The sequence below is a fragment of the Raphanus sativus genome, chromosome 7, assembly GCF_000801105.2.
Source record: "Raphanus sativus cultivar WK10039 chromosome 7, ASM80110v3, whole genome shotgun sequence".
NCBI classification, from domain to species: domain Eukaryota; kingdom Viridiplantae; phylum Streptophyta; class Magnoliopsida; order Brassicales; family Brassicaceae; genus Raphanus; species Raphanus sativus.
The window spans coordinates 4,360,919-4,383,185 of record NC_079517.1 but is presented as its reverse complement, the minus strand read 5'-3'; the positions used below and the strand labels follow the sequence as shown (position 1 = coordinate 4,383,185).

The following is a 22,267-nucleotide window of genomic DNA, read 5'->3' as shown; positions in this document are numbered from 1 at the left end:
TTCTTTAAAAGAAATATTTTATTATTTTTTCACAAAAAAGAAATATTTATATTAAATAAATATACAAATAAATTGAATTCACAAAAAGATATATAAAATGGGAAAAATTATGTAGAAAGAGGACGGCCGACGAAAATGTAGAAAGACGACGTGATTGTCAAAAAAAAGACCAGAAAAATTTGCATGAATTTGTAAAATTGCATGTTGCAATTACAAGAGTCAAGGGCTTTTGTCTCCTTAGATAGTTGATACTTCGAAAAGATCCTAGGGCTCAAGAATGTTTGGTCACGAAGCCTATTCACATCTGCTAAGGATACAATGAAAAAAGGTTACTACTATTACAGTCAGTGTCGGTCCAAACTTATTTCGCGCTTAAAGCGCACTAACAACGTCTTTAGTTACAATTAAATTTTATTGTATTTTTATAATTATGTAAATAAAAAAATGTAATATATTTGTTTTAGTTAAAAAGATATTTTCTTTACTAATAAACTTTCAATAACCAAAATTTTCAAGTTAGCTCGATTTAAATAGCATTGATGGTTCATTTTGTTAATTATTAATCTTATATTTTTTTGGTGGCATTTTCTATAAGTTAAACTAAATGTATGATGTGGAAATACATATGATAAAATTATGTTAAGATTTCAATAGAAAAAAATATTTTAACATCAACATCAAATTCCTTTTGTGAAATACTCAACAACTTAATTTATGATAATTTGTTTGTTCAGATTTCATAATTTCTAAAAAAAAGAATTACAGAAGAAAATTGAATAAAAAGAACAAAGAAAACATGGGATATTGAAAGTCACATTAATTTAGGTGACTATTGAATAAAAATGAAATGTAGAATATGAGCAACAGATAATTTAAGTCCATTGTTACGGTATCTTTTGTTTATTCATATATTTAATAAATAAATTTTAAACAGAAAAATGGCAAAAAACATACCTAATGTTTGCTTAATTAAAAGGTTTATTTTGCATATTATTTAGTATAACATTTATGATAAAAAAGACCAAATCTGTTAAAAAATCTAAAAATGTATGTAAATCGTTTAAACTTTTAAAGAAATGAAAATTTTAAATTGCTATTTATTCTACAATAAAAATACAAAAAAAGAAAGGAAAAAGAATCAAACTCGCAACCGTTAATTTAAAGGAGAAGTACATAAACCACAGACCCAAAATTAATTATATAGTCTTTGTTTGGCGATCCAAAATTATATCTCAATTCTAGCAAAGTCTTTGTTTTACGGGCTTTATCCCAAGGCCAGGCATTAGCCCAGTACTACTACTCTTCCCCAATTTTCATTCCCGGTTTAATCCGGTATACAACCTTAACAAAATCCCGGTTTTACAACTTTCACCGGTGAGCAGCTCGGTACGCATCTTCGTCGGAAATAACCGCCGGTATGTTCCATGTTCCCAGCGAAGGGCCACAAACTTTCCCACCTAAAATTTTTCATCGTGTTAATAATAAGTAAAGAAATGGAGTTTTCGATGATATATTTGTAATATTGGTACCTTCTTTAGTAGCTTCTTCACATCTCCTTTGGTAATTTGAAGACAAATGTGGATCCAGGGATTTCATGATCTCTTCATACTTCTCTTCAGCTTCTGATATCCGCTTGGCCTGTAAGAAACAATGAAAACTTCTAAAGGTATTTTCAGAGAAACGTTGATTGAATGTCGTGTTAACGTTTCTATACCAGCTCAGTGGGTGCATTTGATGGACCGAACATTCCCACAAACATTCGTAAAACATTGAAACTGTTCTCCAGCACGTCGTCCTACAGAAAAGAACATATCAGAGCTGATCAGTGGGGATCCTGATGTGACACTCGTTGAGTGTTAGCTAACCTCGTAATCGAACCTGCAAAAACACAATGCAAAACTAGTCAAGATTCTGAACGATTCAACAAACATCGTGTTCGTGGAAGATGGAAATGTTTTAAGAGAGAGCGTACAGATCGTCAGCTACTTCCACCAGGAACTCTGAAACTGACAAGAACTCCATGTGCAACTCATTCACCTTTTCAGGTAGTTTCCAAAAGAAAGAAGACAAAACATAAATCAAATACAGACGAGATATGACTTCTCATCAGGAAATGACAAGGCACATGATGAATGTACTACTTACCTCTTCTCCTCTCAACTTGTATAGTAGAAGATTCAACACCCGGTAATCAAAAGACTTCAGATGAATTGCTCTCATCACATCTTCGACACAGATCTATAAAGATATAGATCAAACCCCGAGCAAATCTATAGCATATACATAAACAGCCACTTGTTTGAAGGCAGTACCTTATTTTTGTTCGAAAGAGCATGACAAAGCTTTCTTTCTAACGCCCAATACTCTTTGCCCGACATAAATTCTTGTTGTATTCTAACACATGACATAGTTAATATCTGTTAATTAATTTTGCTATTTTTTTGTTTGTTCCTTTGCTGATAATACATACAATAGGGAAAAATATAGAGTTAATCTCAAGGAAATACCTTTGCGTCAACAGGCCCTCACGTTCAAGCACAACTCCGAGCGGCTTCAAGGGATCAGTTTCAAACAAAACCCGTGAATCAGAATTCCATCCATGGCTTGAACACTGCATCTCAAACCATTAGGGCTGTACACTAGTTTGGTGGTTCCCATACTCCAAAATATTAAAGATGCCATCTTACAGTGACTAGGGATTCACTGACAATCTTCTCATTAAGAGCATCCATCTACGGAAACAGAAAAGACTTGAAATTTCTTAGAACCGGGTCAGGTGCAACTTTACTGAGAACACAGATACACAATTATTACCTGATATATGTAACTCTCAGTGAATGAAAGGACGGGTAAATATCTGAATATTGACTGTGGTTCGCTAATTTCCAACTGATGGAACATGAAGTAAGACCTCGACTGCAACATGGTATGATATGGGCAATTACTAAGACAGACAGAGAAATTTTCAGATATCGAAGAAGAGTAGTTTATTCTCCTTCATTTGTTAAAGACAGAACAGAATGAAGTTTGTATGAGTAAATACTTACGAAATCCTCAAGTGTAGAGTTTGCTCTTTTCATTGCATCAAGCCCGATCATTGCCACGACTCCTTGATCTTTCTGTGCCGCGACACTCCTCTTTATACAACTCTTTTGAGACTCTACTACTACTACATAGAAATCGAACTATTAACCGCCATTCACATAATAACTGAAAAGACTCAAGCAAAACCGAAGTTTCAGAGAATATAAACGTTTTCAAAGTAACTCAAACAAATACATCTTCGAAACAAGAGGCGATTTTTGTAAATTTTAAGTTTAGAAGAACCTGAACTGGTGATTAGTGGTTTAGCTTCATCCTCTCGGCGAATTGACCTAGATATCCCATCGAGGAAAGTTCCAGATACCTACCGCAGTAAAAAAACAAAAAGCTACGTACAGTAAGAGGAATAATCTTAGATTTCAAGTAACAAACAAAAGGAATCGATCTTTGCTTACTTTAGGTATGAAATCAGAGACCAAGACGAGTTTCGTTTCAATATCAAGGTCGCCGGATGGTTGTGCCTTCAGAAAAAAAGAAGAATGAAATCAGATTTCATATTTTTTTCCCGGAAAATTTGAAGAAAAAAAAAACCTTCAACTATCTCAGTTACCAGGAAAAGTACGAGCTCGGAAAGGAATCGATAAGAAGAAGAAGAAGATTCATTATCGGAAGCTGACAAAGTAGAAAGTAAACCGTGAGAAGAGATGGCTGATACAACACTCTGTAACTTCTCCAATCGCCTTAACTCTTCCATCGTCGTCTCTCCCAAATCGTAACACTCTCCAGTCTCCACTGGAATAACAAAAATATGACGTGGACATTTTGGTTATGTCAGCAAAACATCACAAAACGCCGTCGTCTTATAATGGGCCTCAGGAACGTGAAGGCGAGTTTCAATATTCCTTTGATTTAGATTCGGCCCTCATTTGATTTTTAATTAAGGACTCCTTTAATTAAACAGCATCGCACCGAAAAACATGCGCCTGACACATAGAGAAAGAAAAATAAGTCTTGACAACAACTAATGATAGTTTTACACGTAAGCACCTTCAACGAATTACGCAAGACTTAACCGCACCGGATCACTCCGTATAAAGTTTCACCTCCATCTTAGTTGAAATACTTCACACCATTTACTTGCTGAGAAGAAGACGGTGGAAGATGTCGAGCGGAGGATACGGAGACCCGTCGCAGAAGATTGACTACGTCTTCAAGCTAGTCCTGATCGGAGACTCCGGAGTCGGAAAATCGCAGATACTCTCCCGTTACGCGAGGAACGAGTTCAGCTTGGACTCCAAAGCCACCATCGGCGTCGAGTTCCAAACTCGAACGCTCGTGATGGACCACAAGAGCGTCAAGGCTCAGATCTGGGACACCGCCGGCCAAGAACGGTAAAATATCTACGCTCTTTCCTTAGATCTCGCGTCGATCTGCGTGCGAAAATTTTTCGAATTGAAAAAAAAAAAGAAAAATTCGAATTGTGTTTTGAAGTGAAACGACGTCGTGACAACAGGTATAGAGCGGTGACGAGCGCGTATTACAGAGGAGCGGTTGGTGCGATGCTTGTTTACGACGTGACGCGGCGTCAGACGTTCGATCACATCCCAAGGTGGTTAGAGGAGCTGAGAGGCCACGCGGACAAGAACATTGTGATAATACTGGTCGGGAACAAGTCTGATCTCGAGGATCAGCGTGCGATCTCGACGGAAGATGCTAAAGAGTTCGCGGAGGCGGAGGGTCTTTTCTTCTTGGAGACTTCGGCTCTGAACGCGGTCAACGTGGAGACGGCTTTCTCGACTGTTTTGACTGAGATTTTCAATATTGTGAACAAGAAGAACCTTGTTGCTGGTGGAGAAGGGAATGGTGGTGATTCTGCGTCGCTTGCTGGTAAGAAGATTGATATTGTTCCTGGTCCTGCTCAGGTGATTCCGACAAAGAGTGGCATGTGCTGTAACTCGTAGAAACTGATTGGATGTTTCCTTTTGTATCCTTACTTCTCATGTATCAGCAATGGCCTTTTTGTTCGAGGTTTTTATTACGAGTGTTTGATTGAGTTTTCGAGCTCGGTTATTAACGATTTCATGGAACTACAGAGCATCAAGTCATTAAAACGAAAACAAAGCAAACAAGTTCAGTTCAAAACTTTGATATAATATAAGGCACAAAGCAGAAACACAAAGAAAAGAGTTCAAAATGGTGTTTTCATGTCTTTGGAGAAAACTTAATGCGATGAGAAACAAACTAGGGAAAGAAGCAATTCTTAATCATGAAGGTGGCTTTAAGCAGCAATGGGCTTAGCGGCAGCAGATGAGAGTCTAGATCTCTTCTTGGCCAAGCTTTCACTACGGCGATCACGCTGCTCCTTGAGTCTCGAGGCAAGAAGCTTCTGGTACTCAGCTGCATCAGAGTTAGCCTTAGCGATCCTCTTCTTCTTGTCGGCAATTCTAGCTCTCTTCCTCTGAAGTGTCAAAGGAGTCACAAGCCTCTGGATCTTGGGGGCTTTGCTCACTTCCTTACCTGTTACAAACCCAAGAAAAAAAAAGACAGAGAGAAGTATAAGAGACCATTTTTATTCTTAAAAATCAAGATATTGGGTTTTTGATTATCTCCTACCTTTCTTGTTAGTGAATTTGCGGCGGTAAGTGTTGACGTACTTCCTGACATCATCATCCTTAGTGAGGTTAAACAGTTTGCGGATCTTAGAAGCTCTCTTAGGTCCCCTCATCCTTGGCTTCTCGGTATCGGTAAGCCCGGGAAGATCCTTCTCACCCTTCTTGACAATGACCAAGTTAAGCACAGAAAGGTCTTGGCTGACAATGCAACCACGGACAGACTTTCTTCTCCTCTCTCCAGTCCTCCTTCCATGTCCTCTGAAGCAAGGAGTACCTACTCACCCAAACAAGATTACATAAATACAGACTGAAGAATCTGTACGTATATGTTATTAGATTAGGAGTCAAGTACCTCGGTGAAGCAAAAGGCGGACACGACCAGGGGTGAGAACTCCCTGTTTCATTGGGAAACCTTGTTTGTCACATCCTCCCATGATCTTGAAGACGTACCCCTTGAATTCCTGTAAAATAGATTAACCAGAAAAAAAAACAGACAATCTTAATAACCATTTTTGAAGACCCCAAAAATATAAATATAAAAACTATAAAAACGAGTTGTAGAAACTTCACCTCGCCCAAAGCATCTCCGCTAACTTCCTGAGAGAGCCTCTTGTCATAAAAAGCACGGCTGCAACATACAACGAAAGTCAAAACTCAAATAATCATTGTCATAAAATTAGAACTAATAAAAAAAACATCAGATTAAACTATTGCAGCAGACTATACGCAGATTCTCTCCCGACAAAACAGTAACTAATATAAGTTTCTAGGTTTATGTCCGGAGATTAGATGTTCCACATTGTACACTCAATTAGCGAGACGTAAAACTAATCACAAAACCTAATATGTATGTAATTAAGTAAAAGGCAATGTGATTTAGATGAAAGATCTTACAGCTTCTGGTCGTCATCGATCTCAAGCTTCTTCTGGCAACCAGTAGTCGGATTCGCGACGTTGAACTGCAGATACAAACAAAAACCAAAATGAACGAAGGAACAAACTAATACAGATATATGTGCAGAAGAGAGTATGTGAGAAGGAAATGATGAGCTAACCTTCATCTTCTCCGATAGAAACTGTCACTACAACAGCCCTGCTAGAGAGGATTAAAGATATATAAGTCGCGGCGCAGTTAAGCAGTGGAAACTAGGGTTTTGTGCGGGTGAGTAAATAGCCAACTTTATAATAAAAACAGATCGGCCTTTTGATAGATATCCAGAGAAGAATTTAATTTTGATGGGCCTTTAGGCCCTAAATGCTTCTCTGTACTATCTTTTCAAAAGTTTTCTACTATCCCACTATATCTCAGAACATTAAATAAGTAGTAGAAAAGGAGCTTGTGGTGGTCCAAACAATAAGGTATGAAAAGTTATGTCCAAATCCAAAGTGTTACTTTTGTAGTATAGATTTATCAAGGGATCTCAAAAATAGCCTACTTACCCTCTAAGGTTGTTGTTAATTTTACTGGTCTGATTAGGCCAAATCTATTACCTTTTAACTTAAGTAAATTTAGTTTTTTTAAATAATTAAATGAACTGACTAAATTTTATGTATATATATTAATGATTTTGAAATCATATTTATCATCAATTATTTATTATAAATTTACCTGATAAATTATTATCAACTTATCAATTATATTAATTATAATTAATAAAACAATGTAATCATTGTTTCATAAAATAAAAAAATTATAATGCTGCGATTATTTCTTATGAGATAAATTTAAATTTAAAAGAGTTAAATATTATATCCAAAATATTAAAGAAAAAACAAAAAGAGAGAAAAAAAAGTCGGTTACATAAGAAACAAAAAAAATACAATAAAAAACAAGTTTTCTCTTACTCTTCCGAATCTTCTCAACCTTCTTGTCTCTTTCGCTCGCTCAATTGTTAAACAACACACACAAAAAAACTGGCATCATCATCACCACCACCATGAGGAGTTCACTCCCTCCTGTCCATGAAACTCCTCTTCACACAACTCTTTTGACACTCTGCTGCTACATAGAAATTGAACTATCAACCGCCATTCACATAATAACTGAAAAGACTTAAAGCAAACCGAAGTTCCAGAGAATATAAAAGCGTTTTAAAATTAACTAAAACAAATACATGTTTGAACAAGAGGCAGTTTCAAGTGAGGTGGAACTGAAATAGAGTGAGTAACTACAAAGGGGGACTGATCAGAAGAACCTGAACTGGTGATTAGTGGTTTAGGTTCATCCTCTCGCTGAACTGACCTAGATATCTCATCGAGGAAAGTTCCAGATACCTACCGCAGTAAAAAACAAAACGATACGTAAGAGGAATTAATCTAGATTTCAAGTAACAAACAAAAAGGAATCAAAGCTTTGCTTACTTTAGGTATGAAATCAGAGATCAAAACGAGTTTCGATTCAATATCAAGGTCGCCGGATGGTTGTAGCTTCATAAAAAGAAGAATGAAATCAGCTTTCATAAAATTTCAAAAAAACCTTCAAATTCTCAGTTACCAGGAAAAGTACGAGCTCCGAAAGGAATCGAGAAGAAGAAGAAGATTCATTATCTGAAGCTGACGAAGAAGAAAGTAAGCCGTGAGAAGAGATGGCTGATACAACACTCTGTAACTTCTCCAATCGCCTTAGCTTCTCCAAACGAGTAGTAGGTAGAAAATTCACCTCGCCCAAAGCATCTCCGCTAACTTCCTGTGAGAGCCTCTTGTCGTAAAAAGCACGGCTGCAACATACAACGAAAGTCAAAACTCAAATCATCGTTTGTCTTAAAATTAGAACTGGAAAAAAAATATCAGATTAAACTATTGCAGCAGACTATACGCAGATTCTCTCCCGACAAAACAGTAACTAACTATCATAAGTTTCTAGGTTTGTGTCCGGAGATGAGATGTTCCACATTGTACACTCAATTAGCGAGACGTAAAACTAATCACAAAACCTAATATGTATGTAATTAAGTAAAAGGCAATGTGATTTAAACGAAAGATCTTACAGCTTCTGGTCGTCATCGATCTCAAGCTTCTTCTGGCAACCAGTAGTCGGATTCGCAACGTTGAACTGCCGATACAAACAAAACCAAAATGAACAAAGGAACTAACTAATACAGATATCTGAGCAAAAGAGAGTATGTGCGAAGGAAATGATGAGCTAACCTTCATCTTCTCCGATAGAAACTGTCACTACAACAGCCCTGCTAGAGAGGATTAAAGATATATATGTCGCGGCGCAGTTCAGCAGTGGAAACTAGGGTTTTGTGCGGATGAGTAAATAGCCAACTTTATAATAAAAACAGATCGGCCTTTTTGATAAATATCCAGAGAAGAATTTAATTTTGATGGGCCTTTAGGCCCTAAATTCTTTTTCTTTATTATCTTTTGATTAAATTAAGTAGAAAAGGAGCTTGTGGTGGTACAAACAATAAGGTATGAAAAGTTATGTCCAAAGTGTTACTTTTGTAGTATAAGGGGCTGACTGGTTTTCCCGCTACCATCCGCAAACGCAGTTTTTGCGGTTCATAGCGGTTGTTGGCGTTTCGAAACAATCACAGAAAACGCTACAAATCGCTTCAAACCGCTCCGAACCTCTTAAAATCAAAAGCTGGTTCTACCTAGCGTTTGCAGTTGCGGGCGGTTGCGGGAGTGTAATTTTTTTCTTTAAAAACATAATAAATAAAAATAATACTAAAAATATCCAACAAAAATTTTCAACTGAAATAATAGAAATTGTAAAATGTATTCATATTATATTTCAATTTATATTATAAAAATTCAAAACTAAAATATTTTCTATACATTTTTAAAATTGAATAATATGATTTTATAAATATAAATTTTATTTTTATCATATTATTATGATTTTTAATATTTTTATAATTACATAAAATGTAAATATTGTTAAATTATTATTTAACAAATGTTGCGTTTGTAGTTTACCAGTCATAAGAGTCCCACAAACGCAACAATTTCTAACAGCTGTACCAGTCGTACAAATCTCTAGAAAACGCTTAAAACCGCAACTACCCGCACCCGCAAACTCCCGTAACCGCAACCGCAACCGCTGCGGTTACACCAGTCAGGCCCTAAATGTATCAAGGGATCTCAAAAATAGCCTACTTGTCCCCTAAAGTTGTTGTTAATTTTACTAGCCTGATTAGGCCAAATCTATTACCTTTTAATTAAAGTAAATTTAGTTTTTTAACAATAATTAAATGCATTGACTAAATTTTATGTATATATACTAATGATTTTGAAATCATATTTATCATCAATTAGTTATTATAAATTTACCTGATAAATTATCATCAACTTATCAATTATATTAATTATAATTAATAAAACAATATAACCATTGTTTCATAAAATAAAAATGTATCTAAAAAACATAATGCTGCGTCTTATTTAAGTTTAAATTTAAAATTAGTTAAATATTATATCGAAAATATTAAAGAAAAAACAAAATGAGAAAAAAAAGTCGGTCACATAAAGAAACGTAAGAAACAAAAAATACAATATAATTTTTTTTTGGACAAAAAACAAAAAATACAATATATAAAACAAGTTTTCTCTGCCTCTTCCGAATCTTCTCAACTTTCTCTTCTCTTTCGCTCGCTCAATTGTTAAACAAACACACACACACACACAAAAAAAAAACTGGCACGACCACCACCATGAGGAGTTCACTTCCTCCAGCCAACAGTGGAAGAAGATCAACGACTAACCGTCAGTGGTCTCTTCCCTCCGCTTCCCCCTACTCTCTCTTTGCTCACCGACCTACTCAACACCACCGCCACAGCCACTACCCTAACTCCAATTCCCCGCCAAATCACAGGCCCGATCGTGGCCCAACTACGCGTACCAAGCCCAATTTCATCGTTCACCTCGTCCACCCGAGAACCCCCGCCGCTGCAGCCAACACCACCGACGGCGACTCCAACCCGTCCTTTTCCGTCAGAAAGCGAGCGATCAGCACCGTCGCCTCTCTCTGCGGAGTCCCGGAGGAGTCCGTCCACGTTCCCCAGCTCGGCCGCGTCGCCGGGAGCTTCGGTTTTCGCCAGTGGATCGACGCGCTCTCCGCCGTCGTCGCTCTATGGGACCTCCGCCTCCGAGGGAAGCACGGTTTCGTCCCCGAGCTGGTTCCCAACGTCGTCGTCCCGTCCGACGTGGACGAGCTCAGAGACAGGCTCCGTGATCTCTTCTCGGCTCACGTTCTCTCCCTTTTGCAAAACGGAGAAAGCCTCAAGAAGGTGAGGGGAGAGATAGACGAGAAGTCTCGTCGAATCGAGTCGTTTGCGTCCAAGAGGGGTCTTAGATTAGAGGTGTTTGATAAAAAGAAGGCTTTAGAGGCGGAGAGAGATTTGATCGTCAAGCGGCTTGAGGAATTCAAGATTGCTATGATGAGCATTGTGAAATTTCTCAGAAGAAGTGACTGCTCTGAGGTTGATAGGGAAGATGACGTGGACGTGTTTAGTTTGGTAGGGGACTATGATTGGCCACGTATTCATAGTTTGATCCGCAGGGAGTGTCGAAGGTTAGATGATGGTCTGCCTATCTATGCCCACCGCCGAACTATTTTGAAGAAAATTCATGGCCAACAGGTAGAAACTTATCCTATGGTTGCAGTTTCTCTGCTAAGGCTTTTAGTTATTTTATTTTCATTTTGGTATATTCACAGGTAACGGTATTGATTGGAGAAACCGGCTCAGGGAAGAGCACTCAGTTAGTTCAGTTCCTTGCTGATTCCGGAATTTCCGCCAGTGGATCGATCGTTTGTACGCAGCCAAGGAAAATCGCTGCATTGACATTGGCTGATCGGGTCAGAGAAGAAAGCAACGGTTGTTACGAGGAAGAAGATTCCGTCAGCTGCGCATCAGCTTTCTCTTCTGCCGCCGACGAGCAGATTAGTTCCAAAGTTGTGTTCATGACGGATAACTTTCTGCTTCAACGCTACATTAAAGACCGGAGTCTGTCTGGCGTTTCGTGCGTTGTTATCGACGAAGCACATGAGAGGAGCTTAAACACGGACCTTCTTCTGGCATTGCTCAAAGAGCTCCTATCCAGAAGAGTTGACCTTAGGCTTGTCATCATGTCCGCCACGGCAGATGCTTACCAGCTTTCAGAGTATTTCTTTGGCTGTGAGATTCTCCGTGTCAACGGAAGGAACTTTCCGGTGGAGATTATATATTCACCTAGTATTGACACAGAAGGGAGTTCTGTTGTTGGTGGCCGCATTGCTCCATATGCTGATGATGTTGTTAAGATGGCAATGGAAGTGCATAGAACAGAGAGAGAAGGAACCATCCTTGCGTTCTTGACTTCCCAAGCAGAGGTAGAATGGGCATGCGAGAGGTTTATAGCTCCATCATCTGCAGTTGCTTTGCCTTTGCATGGAAAGCTATCTTTTGAAGAGCAGTTTAGGGTTTTCCAGAACCATCCCGGGAGACGGAAAGTGATATTTGCCACAAACATTGCAGAGACCTCTCTGACTATCCCTGGTGTCAAGTATGTGATTGATTCCGGGATGGTGAAATTGAGTAAATACGAGGCGAGAACGGGTATGAGCATCCTCAAGGTTTGCCGAGTCAGTCAAAGCTCAGCTCAGCAGCGTGCTGGTCGTGCTGGAAGGACAGAAGCTGGAAGATGTTACAGACTCTACTCGAAACACGAGTTTGGTTCTCTGAGTCTTAATCAGGAGCCTGAAATTCGGAGGGTTCATCTTGGTGTAGCAGTTTTGAGGATTCTTTCTCTTGGTGTAGACAACATAGCGGATTTTGATTTTATCGACGCGCCTGACCCTGAAGCTATCGCTATGGCTGTCAAAAATCTTGTTCAGTTGGGTGCAGTCGTTGAGAAGAATGGTGTTCTTAAATTAACACAGGAAGGACATTGTTTAGTTAAGCTGGGTCTGGAGCCAAAGCTTGGGAAGTTGATTTTAGGCTGCTTCAGACACAGAATGGGCAAAGAGGGGATTGTTCTTGCTGCTGTCATGGCCAATGCTAGTAGTATATTTTGCAGAGTTGGCAACCTCGATGATAAGATGAAAGCTGATTGTCTAAAGGTATGACTCTGAGCTTCTAGTCAGTTTTACTACTTTTCTAACATAGAATGCTTACTGTTTTCCGGTTATGTAACATTTGATTTACCAATATATGCGTAAATGAGTTCAGATTTTCTCATTAAAGATATGTTTTTTTTCTTTGTCATCTTCAAGGTGCAATTCTGCAACCATAATGGAGACCTGTTCACTCTTCTTTCGGTGTACAAAGAATGGGCCTCTCTGCCGCGAGAGAGGAGAAATAAATGGTGCTGGGAAAATAGCCTGAATGCCAAATCAATGAGGAGATGTGAAGACACGGTCAAGGAACTGGAGATATGCATTGAGAGAGAACTTTCTCTTGTCAGTCCAAGTTGCTGGGTTTGGAACCCAACCGAGGGTAATAACAAACACGAGAAGCATCTGAAAATGGTTATACTTGCATCTCTCGCTGAAAACGTGGCGATGTACACCGGCTATGATCGACTTGGGTACGAGGTGGCATTGACTGGTCAGCAAGTTCAGTTGCATCCGTCGTGTTCGTTGCTAGCGTTTGGACAGAAGCCAAACTGGGTTGTTTTCGGTGAACTTCTTTCAGTTGTCGACCAGTACTTAGTATGTGTAACCGCGTTTGATTTTGAAGCTTTGTCTATGCTTGATCCACCTCCACCTTTTGATGCATCTCATATGGATGAGTTGAGGCTCCGAGTGGAAAAGGTGGCTGGTTGTAGCAGCACTCTGCTGAAACGATTCTGTGGGAAATCTAACCGTAGTCTGCTTTCGATTGTTTCTCGTGCTAGGTCTCTTTGTGTGGATGAAAGGATTAGTATTCAAGTTGATGTCGATCAGAACGAGATTCTACTGTATGCGCCTCCCCACGACATGGACAAAGTGTCTGCACTAGTGAACGATGCATTGGAATGTGAAAAGAAATGGATGCGTAATGAATGTTTGGAGAAGTATATATATCATGGTCGAGGACAAGTACCCCTTGCACTGTTCGGATCTGGTGGTCAGATAAAGCATCTTGAAGTTGATCAGAGATTCTTGACAGTCGATGTACTTTATTATGGAGACAATCTTCTTGATGACAGAGAGCTTCTGACGTTGCTGGAGAAGAAGGTTGATGGGTGTATCTGCGCGATTCATAAGTTTACTGGTAACAAGCAAGACTGTGATGAGAAGGAGAAGTGGGGTAGGGTTACCTTTCTCACTCCGGAATCTGCTATGAAGGCAACAGAGATTCAGAAGTTTGATCTCAACGGATCAGTGATTAAACTATTTCCATCACTGTCAGCTGGTGGTGGAGGAAGTTTGAAGACGCCTTCTTTCCCTTCTGTTACAGCTATGATTCGTTGGCCGCAAAGGGAAAGCCGTGGTAAAGGTTTTCTTAAGTGCGCTTATGGTGATATTCACAGTATATTTGGTGGGGCTTCTTCTGGCATTGTGATAGGAACGAAATACCTCTTTAAGGCAGATCCAGGGTTCAGTGATTCTATCTTGATTACTAATATTGACACAAATCTTTCGGACTCGGAAGTTTTAGATGTTTTGGAGTTGGCTACGCAGAGAACAGATTTGGAGTTTTCCTTACTCAGAAGAGAGATTTTGCATTGCCCACCTCCTACTGATTGTGAAGATATTCTGCATAAGAGAATATTTGCGTGCTTGTCATCGAGTAATCCAGACCCAAACTGTGTTCAAGTCAAAGTTTATGAACCAAAAGAAGCTAATTTTGTGCGAGCGTTGATTACTTTTGATAGGAGATTACATCTGGAAGCTGCAAAAGCTTTGCAGGAGTTAGATGGAAAACTCCTACGTGAATCCCATCCATGGCAGAAGATAAAATGCGAGCAAAAGTTTCAAAGCTCCATAATCTGTCCTGCTTTTATCTACAGCATAGTTAAAAGACAATTGAATGCTAAGCTAACAAGCTTCAAGAGACAAAGAGGTAAATTCCATTGCCACATTTGAAATGTTTACTTTAGAGACTACAGTTTCTCATTTGAGAGGATAAAGGGTCATTTGAACTATGATGCATAAGCTTAAGTTTAATATTCATTAACAATCTCTTTTATGTTTTTTTGCAGAATGTGAATGGCATCTGGAGCCAACTCACAGTGGTGCTTATCGTGTTAAAATTTCCGCTAATGCAACAAGACCCATATCGGTGATGCGGAGATCTCTTGAAGAACTCATAAGAGGAAGACCGATAAACCACCCAGGCTTAACCCCAAGAGTCTTGCAGCATCTTTTGTCCAGAGAAGGTGTTACTCTGATGCGGAAGATCCAACATGACACTGAAACTTGCATTGTATTAGGCAGGCACAATCTCACAGTACGCATTTGCGGATCAGAAGAGAAAATCGCTGCGGCTGAACAAGAACTGGTTCGGTCACTTCTGGCTTATCACGAGAGCAAGCAACTTGAAATCCGCCTCCGAGGTCCTCATTTCCGTCCTGACCTCATGAAGGAAGTTGTGTATCGGTTTGGTCCAGAGCTCAAAGGTATCAAAGCAAAGGTGAACGGTGTGGATCTCAAGCTCAACACTCGGCACCATGTTATTCATGTTCATGGGAGCGTGGAAATGAGGCAGGAAGTAGAGAAGATGGTGTATGAACTTGCACGGGAAGGTAGTTCACTGGGCGGTAAAGCAGATGACGTTGAAGTTGAATGCCCCATTTGCTTGTCTGAGGTTGAGGATGGCTACTCTCTTGAAGGATGTTCACACCTCTTCTGCAAACCTTGTTTGTTGGAACAACTTGAGGCATCGATGAGAAACTTTGACGCATTTCCCATAATATGTTCTCACGTCGACTGTGGAGCTCCAATTGTAGTTGCTGATATGAGAGCCCTCTTATCACAAGAGGAGCTCGATGAACTCTTCAGAGCATCCCTGTCCTCTTTTGTAACAACCAGCGATGGGAAGTTCCGGTTCTGCTCCACACCTGATTGCCCTTCCATCTACCGTGTAGCTGGTCCTCTAGATTCAGGGGAGCCATTCATCTGCGGAGCTTGTAACTCAGAGATATGCACAAGGTGCCACCTGGAGCATCACCCGGATATCACTTGCGAAAGGTACAAACTGTTCAAGGAGGATCCGGACATGTCGTTGAAAGACTGGGCAAAAGGGAAGAACGTGAAGGAGTGTCCTTTGTGCAAAGCCACCATAGAGAAATCTGAAGGGTGTAACCATCTACTGTGCCGGTGTGGGAATCATATATGCTGGGTCTGTTTAAAGTCCTTCCCTGAACAAGAACCTTGTTATGAACATTTAAGAGCAGAACATGGTGGGATAGGCATCTTCGATGAGCTCGGCATCCCCATACTTTGAAGCCTGAAACCAGACCTCTGCAAAAATGTACAAATTTGTTTTAAGTAGAGGTCCATGTGTCTATATATTGTGTAACATTATCTGGCTTGGTTCATATGTACATATGTGGAGATATTGGTTCAGTAGTATACCTTCTTTGACCAATACAAACTGATCAGAAAAGGGGAGAGTTTACTAAAGTCTTAACATCACTGAATACGTGTAATGACTACAGAGAGTTTACTAAAGTCTCCGTCAAGACAAAGTTGAAAGGAAACTAATTTCCAACGTACAGAGACCATCCCCTTTAATGGTGTGTTATCACCTTCCACGAAATTTCCAACCACTTCCAAACCCTACACAAAGACAGATCCTCTCCATCCATCCTCTTTATATCTCAACACGTTTTTTGGAATTTTTTGGGTCAGATGACTTGACTCTTTGTAGATTCTAACGTCAATATGGGTTTAAGATTTCATCAAATGCCCTATCTCTTCTAGTTTTCTTCAAGAGTATTGTGTCCGAAACTCATTCGTCCCTCTTTTCTTGCTCTGTTTTTAACTACTAGTTTGTCGCTGAAAAGTAGAGTCCCCTGTTTTTTCTGTTACTCTGTTCTCTCAACTCTGAAAATGGCGTCCAATAACAGGAAGATGCTCTATCCGTCTCAACCGGGACAAAGCTGCACCTTCACGTTCTACAACCCTTTTTGGGAGAAGTACCCACCTCCGCCACCACCACCACCACCTCCACAGAGAGATCTCTCTGTCTTCTTCTCCACCTCAATCTGCATAACAGGCGCAGTCTTACTCTTCCTATTCCTCACCGTCTTCCTCTACTTCTACATCACGCAGAGCTCACCCGCCGCAGTAGCTCCCGTCAGCACCAACCGACGAGAGGACGAGAACGAAGAAGACGGTGAGAGAGATATCTCAGGCGACCATCACTTCTGGCGTATCTCGACCCCCGGTCTCCACCGTTCAGCGATCGATTCTATAACAGTCGTCGGATTCAAAAAGGAAGAAAGGATAATCGACGGCACAGATTGTTCCGTCTGCTTAAGCGAATTCGAACAAGACGAAGCGCTTAGACTCTTACCAAAGTGTAGCCACGCCTTCCACGTCAACTGCATCGACATGTGGTTGCTCTCTCACAAAAACTGTCCTCTATGCCGAGCCCCTGTTTTCTCCACTGAGCCTCGTAAAACGAAAAGAGAGATGAATCATCATCAATCAGAGTCTGGAACAGGGAATGGAGAAGGAGTAGAGAGTTCGGGATCAAGAAACGCTAATGTTCTTCCGAGGTCACAAAGCGATTTAGCTAGACATTGTGGTGGCTCGGCAAGGTTGGAGGAGACTGTGAGAAGATCGTTTTCAATTGGAGGAAGCTCATTGGCTAAAGCTGATGAGGGGAGTAGTGATGATGTTGCTGGTCGAAGCAGAAGACAGTTTTACAGCAGCTTCGGTGTTAACTTCTTCTCATCGTCAAGACGATCAAGGAACCAAGGCTCAGTTCTGCCATCAGTGTCTATCTAGAAGGACAGTTAGATGGTGACTACCAACTAAGTTTAAGTAATGTAATACTCTAGTGTGTCGTGCTATATATCAGAAGTAAACAGACTGTTTCTATGCTTGTAAGATTTTATTATTGATTTTATATTAAAGAGAACAAGAACAATCCTCACTGTGACATTTCGTCGAACACATTCAGGACTATCTTAACAAAAGCTAAACCTATGAAGAAGACCTAGAATTGAAAAAGAGGCAATAACTGAAACCAAGCATTGGAATAGATTAGTAGATAACAAAAGAGTCTTCAAGCTCTTTCACCGCGGATTCTCCTTGCGAGCTGGATGTCCTTCGGCATGATGGTGACTCTTTTGGCGTGAATTGCGCAAAGATTGGTGTCTTCGAACAACCCGACAAGGTAAGCCTCAGCTGCTTCCTGAAGAGCGGCTACAGCGCTGCTCTGGAACCTCAGATCGGTTTTGAAATCCTGAGCGATCTCACGGACCAGACGCTGGAAGGGGAGCTTACGGATCAGAAGCTCGGTGCTCTTCTGGTACTTCCTGATCTCTCTTAATGCGACGGTTCCTGGACGGAATCTGTGCGGCTTCTTGACACCTCCGGTGGCCGGAGCGGATTTTCTTGCCGCTTTCGTCGCAAGCTGCTTCCTTGGCGCCTTGCCTCCGGTGAAGAATAAAACCGAGTCTTTAGGAGTTTGTTGAAGTTTAGTGAGTTTGTTTTCAATTTGTTTCAAGTTTAATAAGTCTTCCACTCTTTTAGGAAGTAGCTAGAGTTATGGAGTTTGTTACGGTAGCTCGTTATTTTATTTTCTTTATAAGCATGTAAGCTTCTGCATCTGATTCAATAAGAAAGTATTCAGTTTATCTCTTCTTGTCGAGTTTCTTCATTCAGTTTATAACAAGTGGTATCAGAGCCTTCTAACCTAACGTGTTACAAGCTCGTGTGAGAAACAAAAGAGAGTTCAAAATGAGTGATAAAGATACATCGTTAAGTATTCCTAAATTCGATGGTGATTATGAGCATTGGGCAATGCTCATGGAGAATCTGTTAAGATCAAAGGAGTGGTGGGAACTCATAGAGACCGGAGTTACACAGACAGAGAGGAACGTGATCTTAACGGGGGTGCAGAGGACTGAGATTGCAGAACAGAAGCTGAAGGACTTGAAGGCGAAGAACTACCTTTTTGCATCAATCGACAAAACGATCCTGAAGACGATTGCAAAGAAGGATAGCTCGAAGGATATTTGGGAGTCTATGAGAACCAAGTATCAAGGCAACAAGAGAGTTCAAAGTGCACAGCTCCAAAGACTGAGGAGAGACTTTGAAGTTCTTGAGATGAGGGAGGGTGATTCGATCACTGAGTATTTTTCCAGAGTAATGATGGTGGCAAACGATATGAGAAATCTAGGGGAAGACATGCCAGACGCTAAGATTGTGGAGAAGATTCTTAGGACTCTTGTGGAGAAGTTCACATATGTTGTGTGTGCGATTGAAGAGTCCAAAGATATCAAAGAGTTGACTGTGGACGAGTTGCAGAGTTCATTACTCGTACATGAACAAAATCTTAGCAAGCATGATGGTGAGGAACGTGCTTTGAAGATGGAAGGGAGCAGAGGTCGCGGTGGTTACTCTCAAGGCAGAGGAAGAGGAGGTTTCAGAGGAGGAAGAGGAGGTAGAGGCAGCTCAAGCTTTGACAAAAGCAGTGTGGAGTGCTACAAGTGTCACAAGCTAGGACACTTTAAAAATGAGTGTCCTATGTGGGAGAAAACAGCCAACTATGCCGAGTTGGAAGAAGACGTGCTTCTCATGGCACAAGTTGACAAGGTAACAGAGATAGTATGGTACCTAGACTCGGGTTGCTCGAACCATATGTGTGGGAACAAGGAGTGGTTTGTTGCTTTTGACGATAGTTTCAGACAGCAAGTTAAACTTGGTGATGATAGAAGAATGCAAGTTGAGGGAAAAGGGGACTTACGTCTAGAGATTGATGGTATCATGCAAGTCATCTCTTCTGTCTACTTTGTACCGGGACTGAGAAATAATCTCTTGAGCGTGGGTCAGTTGCAGCAAAAGGGTTTGAAGATTGTCATTGAGGACAACGAATGCAAGGTGTGGCATAAACTCCAGAGAAGACTGATCATGCATTCAAGGATGTCTGTGAACAGGATGTTTGTTATCTCAGCCATCGTGAGAGGACAAAAGGAGCAACTTGAAGCGAATCAAATCTGTAACCATGAAGAAGCATCAGCAGAAGAAACTTGGCACAAAAGATTTGGACACCTGAACTCGTCTAGTCTGGTTACACTTGGCGAGAAAGACATGGTTAAAGGTCTACCTAAGATCAGCAACTCAGGAGGAGTTTGTGAGGTGTGTATGAAGGGGAAGCAGATCCGAGCAAACATTCCAAAACAAAGTACTTGGAGATCGAGTAAGAGGCTGGAATTGGTGCACAGCGATATATGTGGTCCAATCTCACCAATTTCAGAAAGTGGAAAAAGGTATATCATTAATTTCATTGATGATTACAGTAGGAAGTGTTGGACATACTTTCTTGCAGAAAAATCAGAAGCACTCAGAGTCTTCAAAGAGTTCAAGAGTATGTCTGAGAGAGAAACTGGAGAGATGCTGATATGTTTGAGGACAGACAGAGGTGGAGAATACAACTCCAAAGCTTTCCAAGTCTACTGCAGCGAACACGGCATCAAGAGGCAACTTACAGCAGCCTATACACCTCAACAGAACGGCGTGGCGGAGAGGAAAAACCGGAGCCTCATGAATATGGTCAGATGCATGTTGTTTGGAATGAAAGTGCCTCTCAGGTTCTGGCCAGAAGCGACTCAGTACGCAGTTCATATCCTCAACCGAAGTCCAACAATTATTCTTGGAGAAGTAACGCCATCTGAGAAGTGGAGCAAGCATAAGCCATCAGTGGAACATCTTCGCATCTTTGGAAGCGTAGCCTATGCCATGATCCCTTACGAGAAAAGAACGAAGTTGGAAGAGAAAAGCATCGAGTGTGTGATGTTTGGAGTTAGTAAGGAGTCAAAGGCATACCGGCTTTATGATCCAACAACAAAAAGGATCATAATCAGCAAAGATGTGAGGTTTGATGAGGGCAAGGAATGGAATTGGGAAGAGAAACATGAAGATGACGTACTGTTGAAGGATGCTAGTGATGAAGAATTAGAGGATCAGACTGCAGTGAGGGAAGTGACACCAGAGAATCAGGCTGATGACGATGATGGGAGAACAGGGGAACAAGAAGAAGTAATAACCGGTTCAGACTCAGCTGTGACTCAACCAGAAGAAGTACAGTCAGGCGCAAGTGTCACTGGTGGAAACAGAGCTGGTAGGAGTGTGAACAAACCAGCTTGGATGAAAGATTACGTGTGTGAAGGATTGAGTATGATCATAGAGGAGGAGGAAGATGAAGTTATGGCATTATTTATCACAGAGCATGATCCAGAAACATTTGAAGATGCGATCACTCATGAGAGGTGGAGAAACGCAATGGAAGCAGAGATCAGAGCTATCAACGACAACAATACGTGGGAGCTAGTCAATGCACCAGAAGGAGCTAAAGTCATTGGAGTTAAATGGGTGTTTAAGACGAAGCTCAATGAGAAGGGAGAGGTGGATAAGTTCAAGGCAAGGCTAGTTGCCAAAGGTTTTCATCAAACCTATGGAGTGGACTTCAATGAGGTGTTTGCACCTGTTGCTAGGTGGGACACAATAAGGGTGATCCTCGGTTTAGCAGCTCAGAAGGGATGGGAGGTTCTGCAGCTCGATGTGAAATCTGCTTTCTTGCAAGGTGACTTGAGCGAGGATGTTTATGTGCAGCAACCGAAGGGATTTGAATCCAGAGAAGAAACTGGAAAAGTATACAAGTTGAGGAAGGCTTTGTATGCGCTCAGACAAGCACCAAGGGCTTGGTACAGCAGAATTGAAGGCTATTTTGTTAAGGAAGGCTTCAAGAAGTGCTATTGTGAACACACCTTGTTCATAAAAGAAGAGAAAGAAGGCGTTTTGATCTTAAGCTTATACGTGGATGATCTTATTTATACGAGTAACTCTGGTGCAATGCTTGAAAGGTTCAAGAGTTCCATTGAGGAAGAGTTTGCCATGACTGACCTTGGAAGAATGAAGTACTTCCTAGGAGTAGAAGTAATCCAAGACGAGCAGGGGATCTTTATAAACCATAAGAAGTATGCCATGGAGACTCTGAGAAGGTTTGGTATGGAAGATTGTAACTCAGTAAGAAACCCTATGGTTCCAGGAAACAAGTTAACTAAAGAGGGAGAAGGGAAGAGTGTAGATGCGACATCTTTCAAGCAGTTAGTGGGGAGCCTGAGATATCTGACTGCAACCAGACCCGACTTAATCCACTCTGTCAACTTGGTGAGTAGATACATGGAACATCCTACTGAGCTACACCTGGCTGCAGCAAAGAGAATTCTCAGGTATGTGCAAGGAACTAGCGGTTTTGGAATTCAGTATAGACGAGGAGACACTTCGAGTTTGGTAGGGTATGTGGATAGTGATTATGCTGGTGATGCGGATGATAGAAAGAGCACCTCAGGTTATACATTCATGTTCGGTGGTGGTGCAGTCTGTTGGGCCTCAAAGAAACAACCTATAGTCACACTTTCTACTACAGAAGCAGAGTACGTAGCAGCTGCATATGGAGCTTGTCAGGCCATTTGGTTAAAGAATGTGCTTGAAGACATTGGTTTCGATCAAGGGAAAGGTATGG

General features: G+C 40.7%; 7 protein-coding genes across 12 annotated transcripts; 3 read left to right on the top strand and 4 right to left on the bottom strand.

Annotated features, from left to right (window-relative positions):
• Positions 1-1,183: 1,183 nt before the first annotated feature.
• On the bottom strand, positions 1,184-3,855 carry LOC108817440 (uncharacterized). Of its 4 annotated transcripts, none has more exons than XM_018590120.2 (14): positions 3,653-3,855; positions 3,498-3,563; positions 3,328-3,406; positions 3,048-3,169; positions 2,815-2,916; positions 2,688-2,732; positions 2,508-2,611; positions 2,313-2,394; positions 2,146-2,238; positions 1,973-2,037; positions 1,866-1,878; positions 1,715-1,795; positions 1,530-1,638; positions 1,184-1,457 (listed from the first exon to the last, which is right to left on the bottom strand). In XM_018590120.2, exons 1-14 carry the CDS (start codon positions 3,794-3,796, stop codon positions 1,369-1,371), a joined length of 1,194 nt encoding a protein of 397 aa, XP_018445622.1. In that variant the 5' UTR covers positions 3,797-3,855; the 3' UTR covers positions 1,184-1,368. The 4 variants fall into 4 exon arrangements, with proteins under 4 accessions (XP_018445622.1, XP_018445623.1, XP_018445624.1 ...); XM_018590121.2 differs by having other exon boundaries at positions 3,048-3,166; XM_018590122.2 differs by having other exon boundaries at positions 3,334-3,406.
• A 304-nt stretch (positions 3,856-4,159) lies between these two features.
• On the top strand, positions 4,160-5,129 carry LOC108817443 (ras-related protein RABA4a). The gene is made up of 2 exons (XM_018590128.2): positions 4,160-4,433; positions 4,556-5,129. The coding sequence occupies exons 1-2, from the start codon at positions 4,204-4,206 to the stop codon at positions 5,001-5,003; spliced, it is 678 nt and encodes a 225-aa protein (XP_018445630.1). The 5' UTR covers positions 4,160-4,203; the 3' UTR covers positions 5,004-5,129.
• Positions 5,130-5,172: 43 nt separating this feature from the next.
• Positions 5,173-6,864, bottom strand: LOC108817442 (40S ribosomal protein S6-2). Its single transcript, XM_018590124.2, has 6 exons — positions 6,710-6,864; positions 6,549-6,613; positions 6,225-6,282; positions 6,007-6,115; positions 5,656-5,928; positions 5,173-5,559 (listed from the first exon to the last, which is right to left on the bottom strand). The coding sequence occupies exons 1-6, from the start codon at positions 6,713-6,715 to the stop codon at positions 5,321-5,323; spliced, it is 750 nt and encodes a 249-aa protein (XP_018445626.1). The 5' UTR covers positions 6,716-6,864; the 3' UTR covers positions 5,173-5,320.
• Positions 6,865-7,359: 495 nt separating this feature from the next.
• Positions 7,360-8,945, bottom strand: LOC130497483 (uncharacterized). 3 transcript variants are annotated; one of them, XM_056990303.1, is made up of 6 exons: positions 8,802-8,945; positions 8,642-8,706; positions 8,149-8,371; positions 8,016-8,081; positions 7,850-7,928; positions 7,360-7,656 (listed from the first exon to the last, which is right to left on the bottom strand). In XM_056990303.1, exons 1-6 carry the CDS (start codon positions 8,805-8,807, stop codon positions 7,601-7,603), a joined length of 495 nt encoding a protein of 164 aa, XP_056846283.1. In that variant the 5' UTR covers positions 8,808-8,945; the 3' UTR covers positions 7,360-7,600. The 3 variants fall into 3 exon arrangements, with proteins under 3 accessions (XP_056846283.1, XP_056846284.1, XP_056846285.1); XM_056990304.1 differs by having other exon boundaries at positions 7,360-7,653; XM_056990305.1 differs by having other exon boundaries at positions 7,360-7,650.
• A 1,278-nt stretch (positions 8,946-10,223) lies between these two features.
• On the top strand, positions 10,224-16,137 carry LOC108817123 (ATP-dependent RNA helicase DEAH12, chloroplastic). The gene is made up of 4 exons (XM_018589730.2): positions 10,224-11,242; positions 11,320-12,702; positions 12,856-14,629; positions 14,769-16,137. Exons 1-4 carry the CDS (start codon positions 10,316-10,318, stop codon positions 16,010-16,012), a joined length of 5,328 nt encoding a protein of 1,775 aa, XP_018445232.1. The 5' UTR covers positions 10,224-10,315; the 3' UTR covers positions 16,013-16,137.
• Positions 16,138-16,333: 196 nt separating this feature from the next.
• Positions 16,334-17,671, top strand: LOC108817124 (E3 ubiquitin-protein ligase RING1). Its single transcript, XM_018589731.2, has one exon. The coding sequence runs from the start codon at positions 16,621-16,623 to the stop codon at positions 17,521-17,523; it is 903 nt and encodes a 300-aa protein (XP_018445233.1). The 5' UTR covers positions 16,334-16,620; the 3' UTR covers positions 17,524-17,671.
• LOC108815199 (histone H3.2) lies at positions 17,611-18,703 on the bottom strand. The gene is made up of 2 exons (XM_018587848.2): positions 18,608-18,703; positions 17,611-18,280 (listed from the first exon to the last, which is right to left on the bottom strand). The coding sequence occupies exons 1-2, from the start codon at positions 18,701-18,703 to the stop codon at positions 17,804-17,806; spliced, it is 573 nt and encodes a 190-aa protein (XP_018443350.2). The 3' UTR covers positions 17,611-17,803.
• Between the last annotated feature and the right edge of the window lie 3,564 nt (positions 18,704-22,267).

Excerpts from the sequence above, each read along its gene's own strand:
- LOC130497483 (XM_056990303.1), bottom strand. Across the intron at positions 8,372-8,641 it reads ATCGATGACGACCAGAAGCT|CCGTGCTTTTTACGACAAGA; the intron begins GTAAGATCTTTC and ends TGTATGTTGCAG. Across the intron at positions 8,082-8,148 it reads CGGAGCTCGTACTTTTCCTG|CTACAACCATCCGGCGACCT; the intron begins GTAACTGAGAAT and ends CTTTTTATGAAG.
- LOC108815199 (XM_018587848.2), bottom strand. The coding sequence starts at position 18,703 with ATGCAAAAAGGTAGTTCTTCGCCTTCAAGTCCTTCAGCTTCTGTTCTG. Across the intron at positions 18,281-18,607 it reads GATCACGTTCCTCTCTGTCT|CTACTTCCTAAAAGAGTGGA; the intron begins GTGTAACTCCGG and ends CCATAACTCTAG.
- LOC108817124 (XM_018589731.2), top strand. The coding sequence starts at position 16,621 with ATGGCGTCCAATAACAGGAAGATGCTCTATCCGTCTCAACCGGGACAA.
- LOC108817443 (XM_018590128.2), top strand. The coding sequence starts at position 4,204 with ATGTCGAGCGGAGGATACGGAGACCCGTCGCAGAAGATTGACTACGTC. Across the intron at positions 4,434-4,555 it reads GACACCGCCGGCCAAGAACG|GTATAGAGCGGTGACGAGCG; the intron begins GTAAAATATCTA and ends TCGTGACAACAG.
- LOC108817442 (XM_018590124.2), bottom strand. Across the intron at positions 6,116-6,224 it reads GCGGAGATGCTTTGGGCGAG|GAATTCAAGGGGTACGTCTT; the intron begins GTGAAGTTTCTA and ends TCTATTTTACAG. Across the intron at positions 5,929-6,006 it reads CCGCCTTTTGCTTCACCGAG|GTACTCCTTGCTTCAGAGGA; the intron begins GTACTTGACTCC and ends TTGGGTGAGTAG.
- LOC108817123 (XM_018589730.2), top strand. The coding sequence starts at position 10,316 with ATGAGGAGTTCACTTCCTCCAGCCAACAGTGGAAGAAGATCAACGACT. Across the intron at positions 11,243-11,319 it reads AGAAAATTCATGGCCAACAG|GTAACGGTATTGATTGGAGA; the intron begins GTAGAAACTTAT and ends GTATATTCACAG. Across the intron at positions 14,630-14,768 it reads AAGCTTCAAGAGACAAAGAG|AATGTGAATGGCATCTGGAG; the intron begins GTAAATTCCATT and ends GTTTTTTTGCAG.
- LOC108817440 (XM_018590120.2), bottom strand. The coding sequence starts at position 3,796 with ATGGAAGAGTTAAGGCGATTGGAGAAGTTACAGAGTGTTGTATCAGCC. Across the intron at positions 2,239-2,312 it reads CTCTTTCGAACAAAAATAAG|ATCTGTGTCGAAGATGTGAT; the intron begins GTACTGCCTTCA and ends ATATCTTTATAG. Across the intron at positions 1,639-1,714 it reads CAAATGCACCCACTGAGCTG|GCCAAGCGGATATCAGAAGC; the intron begins GTATAGAAACGT and ends TGTTTCTTACAG.